The sequence below is a fragment of the Abramis brama genome, assembly GCF_963993115.1.
Source record: "Abramis brama genome assembly, chromosome: 24".
Taxonomy (NCBI): Eukaryota; Metazoa; Chordata; class Actinopteri; order Cypriniformes; family Leuciscidae; genus Abramis; species Abramis brama.
In genome coordinates this window covers 16,203,011-16,225,710 of record NC_139986.1, presented here as the reverse complement: position 1 = coordinate 16,225,710, position 22,700 = coordinate 16,203,011, and the positions used below count along the sequence as shown (strand labels likewise).

The window sequence follows — 22,700 nt, the reverse complement described above, 5'->3', positions numbered from 1 at the left end:
TGGTTCGGAAACTGGACCTGGCCGACACTAAATCCATCATTGATTTTGCTGAACTGATTTACAACAGTGAGTTATGGTTGAAGAACATTTTTCCAAAAATATATATAGGCTAATGTAAATATGCAATGCATCAGATTTAACTCTTATTCTGATGTTTCAAATCATTATTCTATTCTATTTTAGCTGAAAAGTCTCTTCATTTGCTGATTAATAACGCTGGAGTGGCAATCTGCCCATATTCCACAACAGCAGACGGCTTTGAGACACAGTTTGGAGTCAATCATTTAGGTATGATGAAGTGCACTAGTCATTCTCATTCTTTCAAACAATATCAAAGAGTCCTTATTTGTTGTTGAGCAGCTATAGAGTTTGTTCACACTTGACATGTGATGTATGACTCCTTTTCTTCTTCAGGACATTTCTTTCTCACGTTCCTTCTAATGGATCTGTTGAAGCATTCAGCTCCTTCTAGAGTGATTAATGTCTCCTCGTTGGTTCACCCCATGGGAAAGATCCACTTTGAGGACCTGAACGGTGAGAAAGGCTATCATCCCGTGAAGGCCTACGTACAGAGCAAACTGGCCAACGTACTTTTCACACGAGAGCTGGCCACGAGAGTGGAAGGTAAGAGCCAGCATGTGATCATGCATTAAACATGCAGTGAGATCCAAAAATATGATTCCACATCAAATCTAGGATTTATTTATAATGTGTTAGGAATCTGTAGAAAAATAAGAAACCACCTTTAAATGGGCAGTTCACACAGAAGAATGTTTACGTGGAATGTTTTAAAGGAGCAGTAAGCAAATTCTGAGAATCATTGTTGAACATGACAAACAAACACACCCCTCCCTTCATTGCTCCACCCCCAAAATTCACGAACGCAATGCAAAAGCGAAGCAAAATAAAGCTTTAGGAACATGATGAACAAATGACAAGGAAGAACAAAAAATGAACACACAGTACACGAATAAAAAGAGTTTGTTTTTAGTCGCCAGCAGCACACACTCAAAACTAGAACCGCAACTTACGATTATTTTTCCGATTAATCGGATGAAACTATACATTAAAAATTATTTTTAATCCATTATTTTAAACAATGTTATTCCACATCCTGCCCAATGCTGTCCTCCAAACAATTTGTAACATAAAGCCTATGAAAACAAATATAGTGAATGTATCTATGTTGGCTATGCTGTGCATTATAAGCAAAAAAGGGTTAAAATACAAACATTCAATTCTAAACCTAAAAACAACTGATTGGTTACTATTTTAAAGCAGAAATAAATATAACGACTAACTTAAAACTGAAAAATTCAGAGGATGCATCCTTCGAAGGACGTGGACTTTAAAGGTTGTTAAATGTGACGGTTTAGCCTACAGAGGATTCTCCTTGTCGCCTAGCAACTGTGACAGCTGCCGTTGACGAGTGACTAACTTTTGTACTGAACTTTTTTGAAAGTTATATTAAACTGTCTAACAATAAAACCGGGTTCACAAACTGTCTAAATATGTTCACCATGGTCAATTTCTGTATATAATAAAGAGTATAAACTATATATAATTGGCTCAAAAACGCATTCTGAGTGAAATGGCCCCTAAAAAGACGCCCCTATACAGACATGCTTGACTCATTGCAGCTTCTCTTGCATGATACAGCATTCTATCTAGTGTTCAAGCTAAAAGAAGTTCAACTTTAAAAAAACTGTCTATAGACCTTGTGAATGTTTTCCATTCAACTGCCCTGCATCTCACATTTTAAACACAAAAACGGGTTCTGCATGAATGGTGCATGAGTGTCCAAGATGTCAATCGTTGCCCTTTTACTTTCAGGGTATGTGACTAAATGATGACTGAAAGTGATCTTCATTTTTGGCTGAACTATCCCTTTAAGGAGATCATAAGTGTCAGAGGGAGACGGGCAAACCTTCCAAATAATGCGTTGCTAATTGATCAGTATGCTATCCTAACAAGACTGTCCCATGATTAACCCACAAACATTCTTCATTAAGGCGATATGAGTGTTCTTGCACATGTTTCATTCTTCTAACTGTAGCTCATGTAGAGTGATGTTTCTGTGGCAGAGATGGGAGTGAGTGTTTATGCTGTGGATCCAGGCCTAGTGAAGACAGAAATCGTCAGGCATCTGAAGAAGACTCTGCAGGTCTTTGTGAAGGCATTTGGTTTCCTGATAAAAACCCCTGCAGAAGGCGCATGTACCACTCTGTACTGTGCCGTCACTCCTGGCCTGCCCACTGGAACCTACTACAGGTTTGTCAGAGCTAGAATACAGTATAGCTGATGCTAGCTGTTGCACTCATTAAATAATAACCTCAATGATCATCTTTCCCATAAGCAAGCACTATTGTTCAAAACATGGTTTTTATTTAGCGTTAGGAATGCTAAATTTGGCAGTAACCAAATGAACTGCTTCCTCACGCTACTGTTTCGTCTCATGATCTCTCACAGTAACTGTGCCGTGGCCCCGTGCTCCAGGGCCGCCGATGACATGAACACTGCGAGCAGACTGTGGGCTGTCAGCTGCCACCTGCTGGGGATTCGTTGGAAATGAGAAGATATGACTTTCACCTCAGCCTTATTTTGTACTAATGCTCTTTATATGAGTTATTACAACCCAGTTTCAACAGCAGCCTAGTTGAGCCCTCTCTGTATTCATGTGTTATATTAATTTTGTGATATTTTGGATGTTATTGATTCAGAGAAACAAGGAGTTTTGACATTTGAAAGCTGAAAGTTTACCCTGCTGAAAAATCCAGCAACCTATGTTTTGCATGCTGGGACCAGCATTGGATGCTGGTTTCTGGTTTGCTGGTTCCAAGCATGAGAAGCAGAAATGCTGATGGGCAGTTACATAAAAAGGTAGAATTGGTCTAGTTTGAATTGGATAAGTAAGACTGATTACCTCTAACTGCTAGTTGGCCAAAAATTAATATAGTGTAAAATGTGTTTGAAATGTCTACTTTTAAACAGAGCAATTCAAAACGAAAGAAAACAGACTGCTCTCTGCTTATGTAATCCGTATGAAATGTGCATTTCTCTCTGGCGCATTAACTACTGCGAAGATCGCGAGACAGCATAGTCAACTTCATCTTTGCAGCCGACACTGACACAGAAAACACTTGTTTCTTAATAAACAATTAAAATGTCTCCTTGCTATATTTTACATATTCATAATTCATAATCATAATCATTACTTTTGCCGTTTTTTTGTGACAGCTATTAGGTGCTTTATTGGCAGCTCCACCCTTACATGTTACATGAACGGGTCACCACTGTATCAGCACCGAAAACATGGAGATTTTTTTCAATCCCTGTTTTGGCAAGGGGAAAAACTGATCAGAAAATGTAACGAAAATGTAACGAAACGTTGTAGAAATGTAGTGGAGTAGAAAGTATAATAATTGCTGCAAAAAGTAACGAAGTAAAAGTCAAAGGTAGGCCCTATGCACTATTGATTCTACTTAAGTAAAGTACAGATACGTGAAAAATTTACTTAAGTAAAGTAACGAAGTATTTGTACTTTGTTACATTCCTCCACTGGATTCTATATTCCACTATATAGAATATTGAGCACTATATTCCAGCTCAGTCCAACATAAACCAACTTGGACCAACATCGAATTCAAGCTGGTTTATGCAGGATTTTTCAGCAAGGTAGGCCTATGTGATTATTGAAACATGCTGCGTAACTTTCTGATTAAAAACAGCTAGTAATGGCTAAAGTGAGTTTATTCATTTGAAAACGGAATATGATCAGCCATGCAAGACAAATAGACATAGGTATGCCTGGTAGACACAGTAGAAAAATAAACGAAAGCTAAATAATACTGTGTTCATGGGATATAAATGTCTTGGAATAGAGTAAACTACCTAAAGGGGATTAAAAAAAATGTTAAGTAGGCTAATATTAAGTGACATCGGTAAGGATAGTAGGCTAGTAGGTGCAAGCAAACGAGAGCAGATAGAAAACAAAAGATAAAAAATGTTTCATGTTCACTTAACGATTTACCGTCACTAATAAAGTATCTTAAATTTAATTACATTGCTTCTCTGAGGTACAGTAAGACAATGTTCAGTGTGTTGTGAATAGTTCGTGAGGAACATCAGGCTGACACAACAAGGACATCTAGTGGTTGCACAAGGTCACTGCTTTTGCATAAATTGGCTCATTTCTAAGTGGGTGACGTAAATGTATTGTATGTTCTGGTGACGTGTAGCGGAATGTCCAACCTTGCAAAAATGATTCAATTCAACAAAGCTGAGTTCAAGGCCATCACAGCGAGCGCATTCCTGCGAGCGGTGGGAGCCTGAACGGTCTTCATATTGATCTCAGTCGCGTTTCATTGGCCAGAGGACAGAGCTCTGGACGGGAGGGGCTTGGATTCGGACCGCATAGTAATATCTCATTCATAAATTACACAGGACGCTAGAGTAGAGCTCTAACTGTCTGCTGAGGGGAACCAGACAATATTGGAACAATGCACTCAATAAGGTAAGCAATGCGGAGTCTGAAAAACTGGATTGATACACATTTTCTTTTCGCCAAAGTGTTCATAACTGGATAAATGGGACCCAACGCTGCTCTTAAACAGTATTTTTAAACAATATAATTATTTAAATGCCAATTACTATGCCTGTACCAGCTGATTTAATTTTAAATATATAAGAATGGGTCTAGTTGTCACACGAGGAAGTTTTCATAAATGCAGTTGCATAAATTTAAAAGTGAGTGTGTATGTTGGTTTCAAACAACTTCAAACCTTCTTAAATTAAGTTCAATTTTAAGAGTATTAAGTAGCTACAATATTTATAGGTCAAAACAATGGTCTGATATTTCAGAAAGTTATGTTTTTACATTATAAGTTATATTTTACATTTTTAAGTACCTTAAACTTTTTAACTGCCTTGAATTTAAGTACAATCAACATGGATGTTTAAGTCATTATTGCACTAAACTGACTTAAAAAAATTAGTTAAATCCTGTATAACATAAAAATGCCAAGGTAAAACAATGTAAAAAAGATATGTTGAGAACTTATTGATCATATCATTTTTTACAGTGTGCATTTACTTAATTCCTGAGTAATAACAACGATACAACAAAATACACTGGAGTGACAACTAGCCCCGCTCTCGCCTACTACTTCACTTTAGATATTCACTATGATATATAAACATTTGCTCTGTAATCAATTCCAGAAATTTCTTCTGTGGTCAGTGGAGCTCTTCTGTACGCCTTGATGATAAAACGGTCATAATCACAGGAGCTAATACAGGCATAGGCAAAGAGACAGCGAGAGACCTTGCCAGAAGAGGTAAGGAACTAACAGACCTCATTTTAGTTTTCAGGACATGCGTCTCAACTCAGTCTTGACCTTAAAAGGAAAACCTTAAAAATGCTCTGAATGATTTGATTTGTTCTGTTCGAAGCACATGCTGTGAACGGCATCGACTGCCAACCTGTTCCGGGACAAAACTATGCCATGTGTGATGCCACTCTAATTAGAAGGGGTGTATGGGAGGTTAGCTGGAATAATTGCAATCTATCACACTGTATTTGTACTATTGTTGCTGTTGACAAATTAATTTTGGATTCTTATTTCTCTTTAAAATATTGCGTAAAATCAGCATGATCTGGGACTATACAACTGCAAGGACAAATCGTACTCGGTGTCCTAATGTCAAATGTGATACGATTAAAACAGCAAATACTTCATCTTATAATAAATGACAGGCTCTTGGAAGCTTTGAATGCATGCTGATAAATAAACATCAGGATTACAATACTATCTGCCAAAGAGATGTAAAACTGTACACTTTCCCACATGGACCCGCTGAATTCCAACAAAGAAACTCTGATGCTTGCCAGCCAAATTGCTCTGAATAGGATAATAGGCGTTCTGCACAGTAATTACCAGGCAAACAGCTATTGTGTTAGCTCATCAGCCTTACATCCCAGTTTAACACCAAATGAATTATTATGCAAGGACATTTCACAGGAAGGACGTTTGCCGGAATAAACAGAATGATTTCAGATTCATGAAGGATAGCTACTCTGTTTTGTGGCTTTTTGCACTGGAAAGCACATTTCTATCAGCTTCTTCATGATGTCCTCAGGGGCTCGAGTCATCATGGCCTGTCGAGACCTGGAAAAAGCAGAGTCCGCCAGAGGAGAATTAATGGAGGATTCTGGAAACCAAAACATTGTGGTGAAAAAACTTGATTTATCAGATACCAAATCCATCAGAGCATTTGCAGAACTCATAAACAAGGGTGTGTAAGACATCTGACTATTACTTTAAATTAATGCTTTGTTATGTATGTATTTCCTTGGAGTAAGGAAATGTATATAATGTATTAATATTAAGATTTTATATACACATTTATATGAATATATGCAATTTGCTTATGGCTCATATTTTTGTATTTTAGAGGAGAAGCAAGTTAACATCCTGATCAACAATGCTGGAATCATGATGTGCCCATATTCAAAAACTGCGGATGGCTTCGAGATGCAGTTTGGTGTAAACCATTTAGGTAAAGACTTTGTTATCTTACTGTATGTACATGCAAACACTCTCTACATAGTACAGTGTTATTGTCACAGACTGAGGGTTGCAGCAGGTGAAATAAAGAGATGGATGCACAGCAGTGCAGATTTAATAACAAACTTCTCAGGATTTCTCACAAATAACTTATGAAGAGGAACAGAACAACCGTCAAACACATGGACGTGAACGGTCCAAGAACTGAACAAAACAGAGTTTAAATAGACCAAGTTAATCAAACATCCTGAAGCCAAGGAGACAAACCAAGAGCAGGAACAAGGAAACAGAAAACAGAGCAAAACAACTCTCTGTTACACAAACAGATAAAACATAACAGAACCCTGACAATTATGATGATGAATTTTATATCCTCTATTTCTTTTTGAAATAGGAAGTTTGGACAGGAAAATTGTTTTTTTTCAATTAGCCAATGGGCTTTAGTAATATCATGGCCATAAAAAGATGCATCTTTGTGTACATTTCATGAAAAACTTCCTTTGCTTCCAATAAAAAGGTGTATCGTATAAAATATATTTCAAAAGTTTTTTGAAAGAAGTCTCATGCTCAGCAAGGCTGCATTTATTTGAATAAAACTATAAAAACAGTAATATTGTGAAATATTACTACATTTTAAGGTGACTGTTTTCTATTTTAACATATTTAAAAATTGAATTTATTCATGTGATGGCAAAGCTGAATTTTCAGCATCATTACTCCAGTCTTTAGTGTCACATGATCCTTAAGACATCTTTCTAATATGCCAATTTGCTGCTCAAGAGACATTACTGTTTCTGAAACAAAACAGTTGTGCCGCTTAATATTTTTGTGGAAACCGTGCTAAAAAATTTCAGGATTTTTTGATGAATAGAAATTGAAATTGAAGCCGAGGCAATTTTACAAATATCCGCAGCAATTTCAAATAATTATCAACACGTGTTTTGTAGATGTAAAGTCACTCATTGTGACTCAGGAAAAAATAAAATTAGATTTCCTGTGTCTAATCCATACTGTTACTCTTTCTGACCGGTAAACCAAGTAATTTAGTCAATAAAAGTGACTTCTTTTAAATTAAGCACAAATTGTGTTTGGTTATAGACTACCCCTATGTATAAGGCAACCTTGTTTCACACATTAAGTCTCAGACTTAATACTAGTGTGGAGTAGTGACCCTGTAAATTGACAGTGTGTGCTTTTTAGTCGTTTATCAGCCCAAGCTGGCTTCCTGTAGGAACCTAAACACATTCTTTTCCATATACATCCACTTCCATGCATTTATTGAGGACATGACAGGACATGAGGGACAATGAAAGGTGCAACCCCTGACTATTTTTATCTTCTTCAAACTACCAACAGGTCATTTTCTGCTCACCTACCTTCTGCTGGACCTCCTCAAGAAATCAACCCCCTCCAGGATCATAAACGTGGCTTCTGTGGCCCATACGTGGGGAAGCATCCATCTGGATGACATAAACAGCGAGAAGGGTTACTCTCCGCGGAGGGCTTACGGCCAGAGCAAGCTAGCTAACATCCTCTGCACACGCTCCTTGGCTAAAAGACTGCAGGGTATGTGACCTTCATAGCAAGGCTATCAATGCTAGACTAAACATGATCCTTAAGGACACAAACTAAAGTCTTGTTTGCCTTCTCTATCCTGAACACTGCTTGATTTGGTATGCGAGTACAACAACGTGACATTAGGATGTGAATACTCAAGCATACTGTTTTTTCTTGTCATAGCTTGTGATGTTCATCATAAAAGCTTTTTTTTAAATCTATATTTGGTTTTAAATATGACAGTGTTAACGCCAAGGGAACCAGGACTAAATGTATCATTTTCTTTTTTGGTTCAAAAGAACCAAGAGAACCAAACTACAAGTGTGAACACACACTAAAGTCGACATGAAATGACTTCTCGAACAAGACAAAATGTAGGGTGGGACTTTATTTTGTCCATCCGGAATTGATTGGATAGTTGGATTGTTATGGTTTGCTATTGGTCGATCTCAAGTGAGTGACAGGTTGTCCCGCCCTTGCGCCAGTAAACACGTCATCAGAAGAGAAGAGATGTCACTGCAAGAGGGAGGGGAAGTTATCACTGTAAAAAATAGTTGCTGCCTCATCAACTTGGATGTTTACGTCATTTCAACTTAAATTACATTAAACTGACTTAGAAAAATGAGTTGAATCTTGGAAATTGTAAAAATTGCTTAACTTATTTTAATGAGTTAAAGCAGTGTAAAAACATAATTTTTTACAGTGAGATTATGAGGATACATGAATTAAAAAAAAAAAAGACATGCAGGGATAAATAATTTATAATAAATATGGCAAAATTCCACAGTAAAAAAACAAGAATGGTCCGTTTTGATTTCATGGTGACTTTAAATGCGATATTTTTCCCTGTGAGACTACATAATCTCAGTCAGAACCAACACACAGTGGCAGAGGAAGGCGCTCGGTCAGAACTGATCTCTATGTTTGTCTCTGAGTGCTTCCTTAAGGATGCAGGATTGTATGAAGCATGAGGAGAATGTCCTGTTTTCTGTGCTTATCACTGATTCTCATTCATGTGACAATTCAAACTCGAGATCTAATAACAGATGACCTGTGATCTGTTCAGAAAAGCCACACAGAGATCACAAAGCAGACATTCAGCTAGAAATTCATATGAGGTTCTATACCAAAGAGGAGGAAATACCATATGAGGAAATACCAAAAGGAATTCTCACCAGTAATTCTATTAAAATTAAGTAATTCTCTATGTGCACTGTTGGATACAGATTCTGAAGGATTTTTCTGTTAAGACGACATGCAGCTTAACTACGAAGGGGGAGTAATGTAGACGAAATAACGTTAACAATTTAAGGCAAGGCAAGGCAAGTTTATTTATATAGCACATTTCATACACAGTGGCAATTCAAAGTGCTTTAAATAGAAGAAATTAAAATAATAAAAAGAAATAAGAATAATTAAAACAGTTTAGAAAAATAAAAAATAAAATACAGTACAGTACAGTCGGACGCACATTGGCACAGTGCTCATTCATTAAATGCATAGCTAAACAGAAGTGTTTTGAGTCTGGATTTGAAAGTGACTACTGTAGGAGCACATCTGATCTCTTCTGGAAGCTGGTTCCAGCTGCGGCTGGCATAATAGCTAAAGACGGACTCGCCATGCTTAGAGTGAACCCTTGGTATTTCTAGCTGATATGATCCTAGTGATCTGAGTGATCTGTTGGGTTTATATTCAGTGAGCATATCTGCAATGTATTGAGGTCCTAGGCCATTGAATGATTTATATACCAGTAATAATACTTTAAAATCAATCCTAAATTTAACTGGGAGCCAGTGTAAAGACCTGAGGACTGGTGTGATATGTTCATATTTTCTGGTTCTGCTCAGAATCCTGGCGGCAGCGTTCTGTATGAGCTGCAACTGTCTTATGGTTTTTTTGGGAAGGCCAGTGAGGAGTCCATTACAATAATCCACCCTGCTGGTGATGAAAGCATGCACAAGTTTCTCTAAGTCTTGTCTGGAAACAAAGCATCTAATTCTTGCAATATTTTTCAGATGATAGTATGCTGATTTAGTTATTGCTTTGACATGACTACTGAAACAAAGGTCTGACTCTAGTGTCACACCAAGATTCCTGACTTGATTTTTTGTTGTTTGACCCCTAGCCCTAAAACCGAATTCTGGACAAATGTGGGCAAAATAATTTTGATTTATTTTTAAAAAATACTTCCCTTGATCTGAGCGGTACAAGACTTGGCTAATTTTCCTAAGTTTGCCTCCTGAACACACACTATTTTTTTTTGACTCAATTCTACAATGTTAAGTGGGTGAAAAAAAAAAACTCCTTAATCTTGTATTTGGGTCAAAAATGGGCACCCATAGAAATGAATGGGAAAAACTGTAATTTAGAGCATTCTTCTTGTTTTTTTTTGTAAAAATAAATCAATAGATCCAATACAATGCATATCTAACATACACACAAATGAAGGGCTGATCCTGTACAACATTCTCATCATGGCAAAAACTCACACTCAAAAAAAATAAGCATAATTTACATAGAAAATATGGTACTTTTTGAAAAATTCAAAAATACCCCCAAAATAAAAAAAACACACCATAAATGGATAGACAAAATTTTATCGAAGACAGTGATATAACATTTATAATAAATAAAAAATAGGATCACATCTGAGTCCTCTGTGCCCACATTTGTCCACAATTACAGAATTAAGGGCTATAAAGTGAATACGGTTTGAGGGCTACAGTGAAGGTATGCATTCACCTTGAGAACTTCATCTTTGTTTCCAAACGCAATGACTTCAGTTTTGTCTTTGTTTAACTGAAGAAAGTTTTGACACATCCAACTGTTGACTTCATCGATGCATTGGCATTGGTATTTAGAAAATTGTTCCGTCTTAATGAGTAACTACACAGGAACAATTGAGTAATGCAGTATTCTAAAGTCAAAAACATGGTAACTCTCTAGTAATGACTGAAATCATTGCAAGATTTTGAGTTTTTTGTAAGGTTTTGGATAGTTATGACTCGTGTTACTACATCCTTCAGAAGGATTTTTTTTTATTTTTTATTATTATTTACTATATTATATTTACAGTATTCTAAAGTGAAAAGCATGACAGCTCCCCAGTAATTACGGAAGTCATTGTAAGCTTTGGATTTTTTTTTTCAACATTTTTGTAAGGTTTTGGATAGTAACTCCTTCCTATGGATTTGGTAACACTTGAGTCATTAGCCTACTAGTGGCCCATGATCTTCACTTTAGAATACTGATACAAATAATTAGTAGTTCCTTCAGACGGATTTAGTAATTACTAGTGGGTTAACGTGATCTTCACTTTAGAATTAACTATACATTATACATTATTCACATTAATTAAAAAAACAAATAAAGAAACTGTAGTTTATTGGATAAGGCACCATGGTTTTTTAGTAGGCTATGTACTGTGGCAATAAGCACGTTTTTGAACATGTATCAATCAGATGGTTAGAGTACCATGAAAATGTCACTGTACATTGGAACATTTACACGATAATGCTGTACCAAAAACGGAAACGTTTTTCCTGTGCGTTTTTTGCGTACAGACGACAACGTTGTCAAAAAGATCCCCGTTCACACGGATCCGTGAAAACCATTAAAAACGCTGTATTATGCATGCCAGGCCAGTAGATGGCGATGTCATGTTAAATAAACAGTAGGCTACGTGCAAAAATATGCATGCGCATGACATCGTCATTTTTACAAATTTGAGTTTTTGTAGTTTACATGCAGGCAATAACGGTATCATTTTCAAGTATCGAAGGATTTAATCCAATACTTATTTGTATTAAAACAATTCTGTTCATATAGCAGTACCAAAAAAAGAAAAAAGAAAACCCAACTGTATTAATCATTGGTTTAGTTGTTTTACGCAGGTATGTGTAATATGTGAACTCTTATAATGAAATATGGTAATGTTCCTAGGCAGTGGTGTGACTGTGTACTCCCTCCATCCTGGTGTGGTGCAGTCAGAGCTGTTTAGGAACCTCAGCAAACCTGTGCAGATCGCAGTCAAGGTCTTCAGCCCCTTCACCAAGACCACTATTCAGGGGGCGCAGACCACCATCTACTGCGCTGTGGAGCCGGAGCTGGACAATGAGAGTGGAGGATATTACAGGTACAGTATCAAAGTATTATGAAAAATAAACTGCACCATAGAATTCTTACTCCTATTTATTTTCACGTCCCAATATGCACACCATATTAATTTGCATTAGGAGGTAGGTAAGATAATAAAATGTGTTTAGGTTAAACATGCAATAGATATGATTCTATAGCTGTATTAATGATCACTAAACCTGAGGATCTTTGTTTCCAGCGACTGTGCCCCAGCACAGTGTTCAAGAGAAGCTTCAGATGATGAAATGGCTCAGAAACTCTGGGAACTCAGCTGTCAGATGCTCAGCATTACATGGGACTGATCAAGCGCTCCTCTCAGTGACACTGTTATATGAGCGGAAATTAAAGCTTTTGTACTAATGTCATAGATAATGGAAACTGTAGTGTTCATATAATGCATGACTGAATCAGCACTGTTTTATATTGTACATTGTATACTCTTTTTTTTAAATGCCCTTGGCTGTGCTGTTAAAATTTCAATAGACATGTTATGAATTTAAATGTATTTTGGTCTGTTAAATCTTTTTATTTGATGAATTTGCATTTGGTTTTGTTTGTTTGTTTGTTTTGCTGAAGAGCTGTTGTAATATCCACAGTTCTGACATGAAAACTCTCGGGAGATTAGTATGGTAATAGAGATTGGCATGGTAATGGATATGGCCATGTTAATTGTCTTGGCGGAATAGATCTGCTACGCAGCTGCTGCAGAGCAAGTGCAGAGACTTGCTACTGCCAATACATTCACAGACATTGCTGTGAGCATGTAAGACATGCATGAAATAACCCCCGTAGCAGATCTATACAGGTGGAGCTGGGGAAGGTGGAGAGTTTCTGAAAGCGCGCTACAGACTGCTACTAGCAACACCCGAATGTTGTAAATACTCTGAACCATAAGTAAGTTAGATTTACACAAACTGAGAAAGTCAAAAAGCGTTACTTTGTGCCCCACTCTCCCCTACTAACAATACTTAACTAACAATGAGCAATAGCTTACATTTTTTACATTATTTATTAACTTTTGTTAACGTTAGTTAAGTAAGGGTTAATGCCCGACGAGGTGTCCATTGTCAGGTATTAATGGACGAGGGCGCGTCGGACGGTTGCCTCCGCCGAAGTCCATTAATACCTGACAATGGACACCTCGAAGGGCACCATGGTCACTTGCCAAATAACACATTTTTAAAACATTACTTTATATTTTAATCAGTTTTACAATAGAAATCTAAAGTTTTTACAAACAATAACTTGGTTTCCCTGGTTATGCCTGACGGTTTATTTACTAGGTTTCCTCTATCACTTTCTAATGGACACCCTGCAGCCAATCAGAATCGAGTATTCATCCAGACCATGGTATGGTATAATAAAAATTAAACTGCTGTTAAACTGTTGTTAATTGTTAGTTCCTATTAGCTCAGGACCATTAGGCCTAAATGATTTGAACAGACAGGCCTACTTGATTTTAATAATGTATTAGTAAATGTAAAAAAATATCACCAGCAATGAAAAATGTAAATTGTTTAGATAAACTGTTTGCAAATTCGCTTTATATGTATAGCTACATATGCTAGGAACAATCCTCACAGACAGACCGATGGCTATGACACAACTTCAATGCTTATCTAGCTCTACTGTAACGATGATGTGGACAAGTCTCTGCGATCTAAACTCCAGTCGCTAGATGGCAGTGAGAACGTCATTGTGCGCAAGAGTTGTGAGCCAGTGCGCATGCGTCGCTCTAGCGCTGCGTCAGTCTTTCCTCAGTTAAATCTACGTGGCGTAACGCACAGCGGAGTCAGTGTGTCACATCCAGCTGAACTACTGCTTTATCCTTTGATTTGTCTACACAGGTAAGTTTCTTTTTGTCTACCTTGCGTCTTTAGAAATCTATATTGATATTAAGTAAAGAATTTAGCTTTAAAGTAAGGATATACAGAGTTATGGCTTTACTAAGGACGTGTCGGATGTGATCGTTGAGTTTCAGGGTAACGTAAACACTGTTTCTGACTGATCACATACGATCACTTTCTTAATCTGAGTTTCAAAATACTTCACTTTTTGTTGCGTATGTTCTATTGTTTTGTTTTTTTTAAAGACCAATTTCAAAATCATTTCACGTTATAGGTGTTTTTAATCCAGAGGAAAGTCCGCAGCGTTCAGGCTAACAGTGCTAGCAAGTCAAGCCGTAAGGTTACATTAGTAACGTTAGTCTTTAACGGTTATTAAAGACTTGTGGTTAGTTAACTACGTTAAGTTAAGGGTTTACTCACTGGTTCCCTATGAGAATATATTTTATTAACTAGCTTTTCAGCTCATGATTCCTGTACTTGGGTTTCGGGGTGGAGTGTTCCTGGATCTACATATAGGATCAACTAAATAAATCTATTAAATCGATAAAAATAAATTCATACGTCGTTCATTTTGTTAACACATGTAAGTGGTTTATGTGAGATGTTGGTGTAGCAGTGCAGATGTGTGACTGTGATCTGCTTGTGTTTGCTCTGTTCTCTGATGAGCACGTTAAGGTTTTGTCTCTCACAGATGTGAAGTTAATACTCCGTTGTGTTTCCAGCATCACTTCAGGATGGATCAGGTCATGCAGTTCGTGGAGCCCAGCAGGCAGTTCGTCAAGGACTCCATCAGGCTCGTCAAAAGATGCACAAAGCCAGATAGAAAAGGCATGCACGGTTCATTGTCTTTTAAAATGCAAAGATTTGATAAGCATAACAAAAATCTGGATAACTGATGCTAGAACTGATTTAAATATCTTAAATTTAAAACTTGAAGGTTTAAAGTTTTACAGAAAGAGATTAGATTAAGCCAGGATTAGGATTTAAGTAGTTTTTATTTTATTTTATTTTTTAATGTGCCTTAGGAAACAAAACATTACTGAAACATTTAAAAACATTAAACATTACATTACTTTATTTTGAGACAAACAGTGGCACTGATGTTTAAAAAAAAAAAAAATCAGTACAATTTACTTTAAGACATGCAAACATGCATTTTAGTCTGGAACTAGCTGTGAAACCAGGCAAAAAAGTAAATTAAAGAGAAAAAAAAATCAGAAAATGTACTTGGAAGCTTGTTTCTGCTACAGAATAATAAAAAAAAAAAGGTAATTACAAAGGTTTTTTTTTTAAACTCAATTCTGACTAAATTAAGTTATTAAAAAAAAAATATATATATACACACACATATATATATATATATATATATATATATATATATATATATATATATATATATAGATATACACACACACACACACACACACACACATATATATATATATATATAAAATAATTGCCTTTTTATTCTGTGTCAGAATCAAACTTGCATAGAAAAGTGTGAAATAAGTTATGCTTGGAAATAAACTCCAAAAATTGTATTTTGTTTTGCAAGCCTGTTTATGTAGACCATTTGATTTCAGAGATATTAAAATAACTTTGACTTAAGACTATATACAATGTTTAATTTGTATTTATTGACAATATTAAAAATGTAACTTTATTCTCTTGTTTTAATTATGAAAAAATAGCTTTATTTTTTTTTTCCCCTTGCTGTCTAGAATTCCAAAAGATTGCCATGGCAACAGCAATTGGATTTGCCATCATGGGTTTCATTGGATTCTTTGTCAAGCTCATCCACATCCCCATCAACAACATCATTGTGTAAGTAATCCACACACACAAACACAGAACACAATTACCAGAGTAATTCAGACTTTATTGCTATAATTGTGAAAAATAGTTGGTTACAAAAATCATTAAACTCCTAACATGTAATTTACTACAGAGCATTAAAGATAATGTGCAAATTGCCTTTTGATCTGATGCTTTGTTACATTCAGCCTTTGATTTACTCCGTGATTAAAACAGGATTGTTGTTGTTTCTCTTGTTAACAGTGGTGGTTGAACCAGCCATGAAGCCAAACAGACCTGCGGCTGCCGGAAACGATGATGGACCGAATGCAAACATTTGTATAAACCATGCTTTTTGTGCATGTTAACATTTAAACATTGATATTTGGCTGTGTTAATAAATCAAAGGTTACACTACTCATTGTCTTCGTTAATAAAAGGTTGTTGTCGGTGCTGAAAAAAGGCACTTTTTTAAAGGCTTTGTGCTCCAGTGCTTTATTCACAGTCGTTTAATTCCCATGCTCCATAAAAGTGGCTTATCCGTGGTGACGGTCACAGGTTTTCTGCCTTTTTTGGGGTCGTGATCCTCATAAGTGTTGGATGTGCTTACAAGCTGTCCAAAAGCCAATATCTGATTGTCTAAAAAGGAGACAAAGGGTATTAAGTATGGTATTATGCACGTACCAAATAGTCAAGGTCCTCACGTATAAAGGTCCAGAGAAGGGTGGGAAGTGGAGAGGATAAGCAAAAAAAAATTCTTTGTCTACAAATGTCCACCAAAAGCTGTGAATGTTCAAATCCGCCCACTGTGGTTTTAATTAAATCGGCCCCCCGAAACCCGCCCGGGGGTGCTTGTGAAAATGTTCTAATGAGAAGCGGGAGAAAACATGCCCTCGCTTAACCTGGTGGGAACGCCGCTGTTTTCTCAGTCTCTGGGTCTCTCATTCAGTTGAACCGCTCACTGGAAACCCCGAGCAGCAGCGGTGCTGTAATCTGGGTGCCAGACAGAGTTCAGTGCCACTCACTTCAATGGCCCCAGCCATCCAGCAACAAAAGAATACATTTCTCTTGATCATTGAGCATTGCTATTTCTTTCAGTGAGACCCAGGTGCTACTCGCAAAGGAGTTACACCTGTTGGCTGGTGTGTGACCAAATTAAGATTTTCAGTAGTCCCTTAAAAAATCAGACACCCTTGACTAAAGTCATTTAAGGTCACTGAAGTGGAACAGAGTTTATTATTGGGAGCACCAGACTGGTTAAGGCTATGAAAGTTTTCATGAGAATCATATCTCAGCTTCTCTCATTCATGCTGAATTCAGAAATGCAATGCATACTAGTATACTACAATTACTATTTTCAACATATCTTTTTATGGCAGGAATAGTTATAGTATGCGGTCAGCTTCAGTTTCATAGACCTTTCAAGAAGTTAGTCTCTGCTGGTCCTAAAGTGAGATCACACTGACCCCCAGTGGCAAAACTGTTTTGCTTACATGAATATACAGTATTTACATTTTGATACAAAGACTGTGTAAAGAAACCTCCATAAAAAAAACTTTTTTTCTCTCTAGGACATTCGGACGCAGTTGATTCCATAGATTTGATAATTGATACCATAGTTGTGTACATGCCACTATAATAATAGATGCCACTGGCTTCAGCCAGGATTAATGGGCAAAAAGAAATAGGCCTATGTAAGTTATGATGCTCTGCAATAATGGAGGTTTAAATTAAATGTTAAAGAATATAAAGTATCCTTTTTTTGCCTTGGAATTGAGTCAATATAAGTTACAATATTATTGTGAAAGACAACTTTATGTAGTCATTTTTAGTATACTTAGAGGCTTAAGTGTAGGCTATACACACACACTTAAGCCTGAGTATACAAAAGAGGACATAACATAAAATCAAAGTTGTACCCTAAACACAAAATTCAGACCCAGAATCCTTTAATTGCCTATGCCGAAGAATACTTAATTCCACTGCATAGTAAATACGCATAAACAATCACATGAAATTTTCCATTTCCCCAAATATATTATCCGGTCGAGGCAAGAGAAAACGAAGTAAACAAGACACTAGCTGGATGAGCTGTTTTACTCCGAGGCAACTAAACAGACTTCAAAGTCTAAAGAAATATCACCGGACTTCAAAGGCAGCAGAAACAAGCAGAGACGACTGACTTTAGTCTGTCACAAGAGATCAACTATTTACAATGGGCTCCTCCAGTTAATCAAGTTACACTGATAATTAAGTCAATTTTAAACACACAATAGCTGGGGAGATCTAAACATCGATAACCTTGACTGAACCTTGCAATTAACTTACCACCCCCAGTTGTTGCAGTTTAACAGAGGCACATTTAGTGAGTAAAGGAGAAATATTTTTCATCAGACGGTAAGACCTAAAGCGGTGTCTGGTGTCATCTTGCAGTTCATAATTTGACCAGTGGTGGCGACAAAGCACTGTGACACGGCGTCGCCTCTGCGTCCTTCATTTTCAGCAATAAATCTAAATGATGAAGACTTATATTATTGCAAATGCCATATATCATTTATTTTCTTTCACTTTTATTTTATGTTTCACCAAATTTTCCAGCTTCTTCAAAACATCAGTCTAAACACCTAAAAGGCATGTGAGATGCATTATTGTGGAGAGAAGAAACACTGATCACTAGTAGGCTAGCAGTGGTTTGTTTAATCTCACACAATTAGACAAGATGTCAAAATTTCATCATCAAAAAAAAAAATTAACAAATTAAATAAATTAAAAAAATTTTTTTTTATATAATTAACTAAATAATTATATAAAATTAAGCTTATTTGAATTATAACAATTTACCTACTAATTCCAATTCCCTTAATTGAATTAAATAAATGAATAAATAAATAATTCATAAAATAAAATGAAACAATAAATAAGCTTTCATTACTGTAAATAATATATAAATAATATTAACACTATATACTATTTATATATTATATTTATACATATTCAAAATAAAATGTAATATATACACTGTATATATTGATATTTATTGTATACCATAACAGACCATACCATACCATACGTGTGTGTGTGTGTGTATCTATATTGTCTGTATATATTGCCTGTTGTGGTACAACATACCTAAAATAAACGGCAAAATTCACCAGCAAGAGGGAAGTCAGTTCAGCAGTCTTTATCAAAGCAGCGGTTTAATGAGATCCCTGACCTCTCAATGTTTTCTTCATCAAAAGTATGCTGACGACCCACAGTGTTAGAGTGTGATGAACGCAGATGAACAGTGTGCTGTGGAGGTGTGTGTGGCAGCATCTGAGAAGGGGACAGATGGGCCTTGAGGCAGTGAGTGCACACAGACATGAGCAGAAACTCTCAGCCTCGAGTGAAACACTTAGAGTCAAATCACATTACAGCAGCTTCATTGAAACCTCTTCATGTAAACATACAGGAAAATAAACATAGATATGCATTCAGTGGCGGAGAGGCCGATGCGTACATGAATACTGATCTGCTTTCCTTACAGTAATCGTAAATAATTCCTATTTCCCAAAACATCTATCATGAATTTGGTTGAAATGTATCCATGTACATGATTTCTCCAAAATATCTTCAAATATTCTTAAAAGTGTTCTGGGTGTTTTCTAGAATGTTTCCTTGCAGTTGCACTTTTTACACTAGCGTTCAAAAGTTTTAGGGTTGTTATAATTCTTTTTTAATGTTTTTGAAAAAAGTCTCACCAGGCCTGCATTAATTTAATTAAAAGAAATACAGCAATATCGTGAAATATTATTACAATTTAAAATAACTGTTTTCTATTTGAATATATTTTAAAATGTAATTTATCCCTGATATATTAAAGCTGAATTTTCAGCATCATTACTCCAGTCTTCAGTGTCACATGATCCTTCAGAAATCATTCTAATATGCGGATTTGCTGCTCAAGAAACATTTCTTCTTATTATCAATGTTGACAACTGTTGTGCTGTGTAATATTTTTGTGGAAAATGTGATACTTTTGTTCAGGATTTTTTAAATATTTTCTAACAACAGGCTATAAATGACTTTACTGTCTCTTTTGATCAATTTAATGCATCCTTGATGAATAAAAGTATTTCTTTAAAAAAAACCTACCTCCTTCAATCTATAGAACTAATATATATATATATATATATATATATATATATATATATATATATATATATATATATATATATATATATATATATAAATTGCTTTTTTATCATCCACAATGTGCAAGTTTGATCGGCTAGAAACGTAATATCACACCCCAACAAGCCACATAATTTAAAGTATCATTCATATCTGTCACACAAACTGTGCAGTGCAGGTTAAATTAGGTTTCCAATCTATCTTTAACCATATTTGAGCAGTAGCAGTGATAATAGCCTTAGCAAACACCACTAAGTCTTTAATAAAAAGTTTGCTATTTGCTATTGTGGCTTCTTTTGTCAAAGTAACCATGAGGGAGAACAAATGTTTGCATCCAACTGGATACCATTCCGCCTTAATATTAGCATGACTCACATTAAGGTTTGTACAGTTAAGTCTTTAACACAAAGCTGATCCTCAGAGCATCCAGGAAACTTCATTAGCAATCTCCTCGGCTCGATTCTGATCGATATCTGATGCCGCGGCAGGAGCAGAAATTAATGTGTTGCTGTTATTGATAACAATGATGTTTGCATGCAGTAATTGCATTTCCAGAACCAATGTACTTCGCTTAAGTACCCAATATTTACAGAGCAAATTACACGGAGTCCCAGAGAGGAACCGAGACGAAAACATGCTATAGCCATGGGGCTGAGTCACAGTCGAGAATTTTGAAGCAAAAATTTGACTTTTATGCCCCAAAAACTCATCTTGCTCTGTGCTTATCGTGTGAGGTGAGGTGCTGCTGTACGAGCCATCTGGTGGGCATTGATAGCGCTTCTATTAAATGTTTATGGCTTCATTGGAGGGAGGTTACAAGGCTGAGGCGACGACACAATGCTAATTCGACCTTCAGATGAGAGAGGCTCTGCTCTGCTTTCCCATAGGAATATGACAGTTTGGACCCACGCAGTTACATCATTTCCTCCAAAACAGAGTTGCTGGAGTGGCGTCTCAGCAACACCCGTCATAAAGAGCCTCAATTTAAAACAATAAAAGCTAGAAAATGCAACACAGCTCGAATTCATGCAGAGAAATGAAAATGTTTCAGTCTCGAAGTGAACCGCCGCCTGAAGAGCGCAGGCTGAGCCAAGGTTATACATTCATGGAGTTTTAAAGTGAAAACACCTTATTGAACCTCGCAGACAATATGGAGTGAATCCGTCCATTAGTAAATATAGATTTGAAGGCTATCATCCTGCACTCAGCTGTTCTTTAACATGACTAATTTATTATGAGGAAAATGTCTTTATATGAGGAATAAATAACAAAAAGAAAAATCATTAGTTTGTCTTTTGCACTTTGGTGGAGGAAAGCAAGACCTTTTGAAAAGATAGTGCAGAAATTCCAGACATAAAAAAATGAAACGAGATTGCTTTTATAGTTATTAAGGTGAAAAATAACTGTGAAGAAACTGACATCAAGGTGAAGAAAAATTACACTGAACTAGATTTCTTTCGAAAATACCGAGGAGAGTTGTAGGTGGTTCGCCAAGGCGTTTAATTACAAACACTACCGTTCAAAAGTTTGTGGTCAGTACGTTTTATCTTTTCTTAATATAATTACAACAGCCATTACTCCCATTTTCAGTGTCACATGATCTTTCAGAAAATATGCAATAATATTATTGCATTACAATATTTTGGTGGAAACCGTGATACATTTTTTTTTTTCAAGATTCAAAAATAAAGTTCAAGAGAACAGCATTTTACTGATCCCAAACTTTACAACCTCTAAAGTCGTCTGGACACACCAAAAGGCCTAAAGGCGTTCTGCGCCTGCGTGAAAGTAAATATCTGTCTATATCATCAGGTATCAATACTCTATTTTGGTCATTCAAAAAGGGGAACCGAAACTAAACTATACCGACTGCAGGTACAAAGCAGTGACTGCTTACCATTTTGAATATCAATCATGCTGATTACTTTCTTCATTCCACTCGGCTTATGTTATTATGAAAATATTTGTGCATTCGAATGCTCAGGTAAGATGATGTAAAATGATAACAGCCTCCTGTCTGTACAATCTTGACTTGCTTTCAGGGGGGCAATGTTTCATAAAAAACTGAAGCTTCCCCTGGCGCCGCCATTGATTAGCAGACCATCACCTGCTGTTAGCATTCCATTGACTCCCATTCATTTTGGCGTCACTTTGACAGCGAATAACTTTACATCTGAGGCGTTTAAAGACTCCATTTGTCCATTACTTATTTTTAAAGAAACATGAAAATGTATAAAAGGCTCCATTACCTTGTATCTTACGTTATGGCCCCGTAGAAGCAGTTTTTGTAAAAATAGGCTAACGATTGCGTCATAACCACGCGACTCTCTGTCGCACAGTAGATAAATTACCGTATGGACGGGAGGAGAAGCTCGCGCGCAATCGGGGGGACGTGGAGGCAAAATGACAAAATAATTCATCAGAATACTTAGCAAAAGTTTCTCCTGCTCCTAGCTCACGGACACCTCCTACTCACACTCTCCGTCTCTGCAAGTTTCCTAAGGGAATGATTCAGATTTCTCTTGGCACAGCTACTAGAAGACAGACGGGTTGCTCACGTCACATCTACGTCGTCAAGCTCAGTTTGCGCAGTACGCTCAGCCATCAGGAAGTGAGAGCTTCTAAT

General features: G+C 36.5%; 3 protein-coding genes across 5 annotated transcripts in view; 2 read left to right on the top strand and 1 right to left on the bottom strand.

The window, feature by feature from the left end:
- LOC311075002 (uncharacterized protein) overlaps nt 1–12,792 on the top strand; it is a 13,969-nt gene extending 1,177 nt beyond the window's left edge. The window contains exons 3-14 of the mRNA XM_084102055.1: nt 1–66; nt 184–288; nt 415–624; nt 2,085–2,271; nt 2,470–2,561; nt 4,486–4,513; nt 5,221–5,336; nt 6,139–6,294; nt 6,454–6,558; nt 7,923–8,132; nt 12,066–12,258; nt 12,460–12,792. The exon at nt 1–66 is cut by the window's left edge and continues 90 nt beyond it. Of these exons, the coding sequence (XP_083958181.1) occupies nt 1–66; nt 184–288; nt 415–624; nt 2,085–2,271; nt 2,470–2,561; nt 4,486–4,513; nt 5,221–5,336; nt 6,139–6,294; nt 6,454–6,558; nt 7,923–8,132; nt 12,066–12,258; nt 12,460–12,562 (1,571 nt within the window). The 3' untranslated portion in view covers nt 12,563–12,792. The remainder of the gene's footprint in view (nt 67–183; nt 289–414; nt 625–2,084; nt 2,272–2,469; nt 2,562–4,485; nt 4,514–5,220; nt 5,337–6,138; nt 6,295–6,453; nt 6,559–7,922; nt 8,133–12,065; nt 12,259–12,459) is intronic.
- Nucleotides 12,793–13,967: 1,175 nt separating this feature from the next.
- sec61g (SEC61 translocon subunit gamma) lies at nt 13,968–16,318 on the top strand (the record flags this gene model as incomplete). 2 transcript variants are annotated; one of them, XM_084102246.1, is made up of 3 exons in its annotated part: nt 13,968–14,107; nt 14,830–14,935; nt 15,829–15,935. In XM_084102246.1, exons 2-3 carry the CDS (start codon nt 14,842–14,844, stop codon nt 15,933–15,935), a joined length of 201 nt encoding a protein of 66 aa, XP_083958372.1. In that variant the 5' UTR covers nt 13,968–14,107; nt 14,830–14,841. The 2 variants fall into 2 exon arrangements, 1 of the variants encoding a protein (XP_083958372.1); XR_014604420.1 differs by lacking the exon at nt 13,968–14,107 and adding an exon at nt 16,166–16,318 and having other exon boundaries at nt 14,897–14,935; nt 15,829–15,931.
- Nucleotides 15,966–22,700, bottom strand: part of tpk1 (thiamin pyrophosphokinase 1) — a 62,032-nt gene continuing 55,297 nt past the window's right edge. For both annotated transcript variants that reach the window (XM_084102244.1, XM_084102245.1), the window contains exon 9: nt 15,966–16,540. In XM_084102244.1, the coding sequence (XP_083958370.1) occupies nt 16,401–16,540 (140 nt within the window). In that variant the 3' untranslated portion in view covers nt 15,966–16,400. The remainder of the gene's footprint in view (nt 16,541–22,700) is intronic.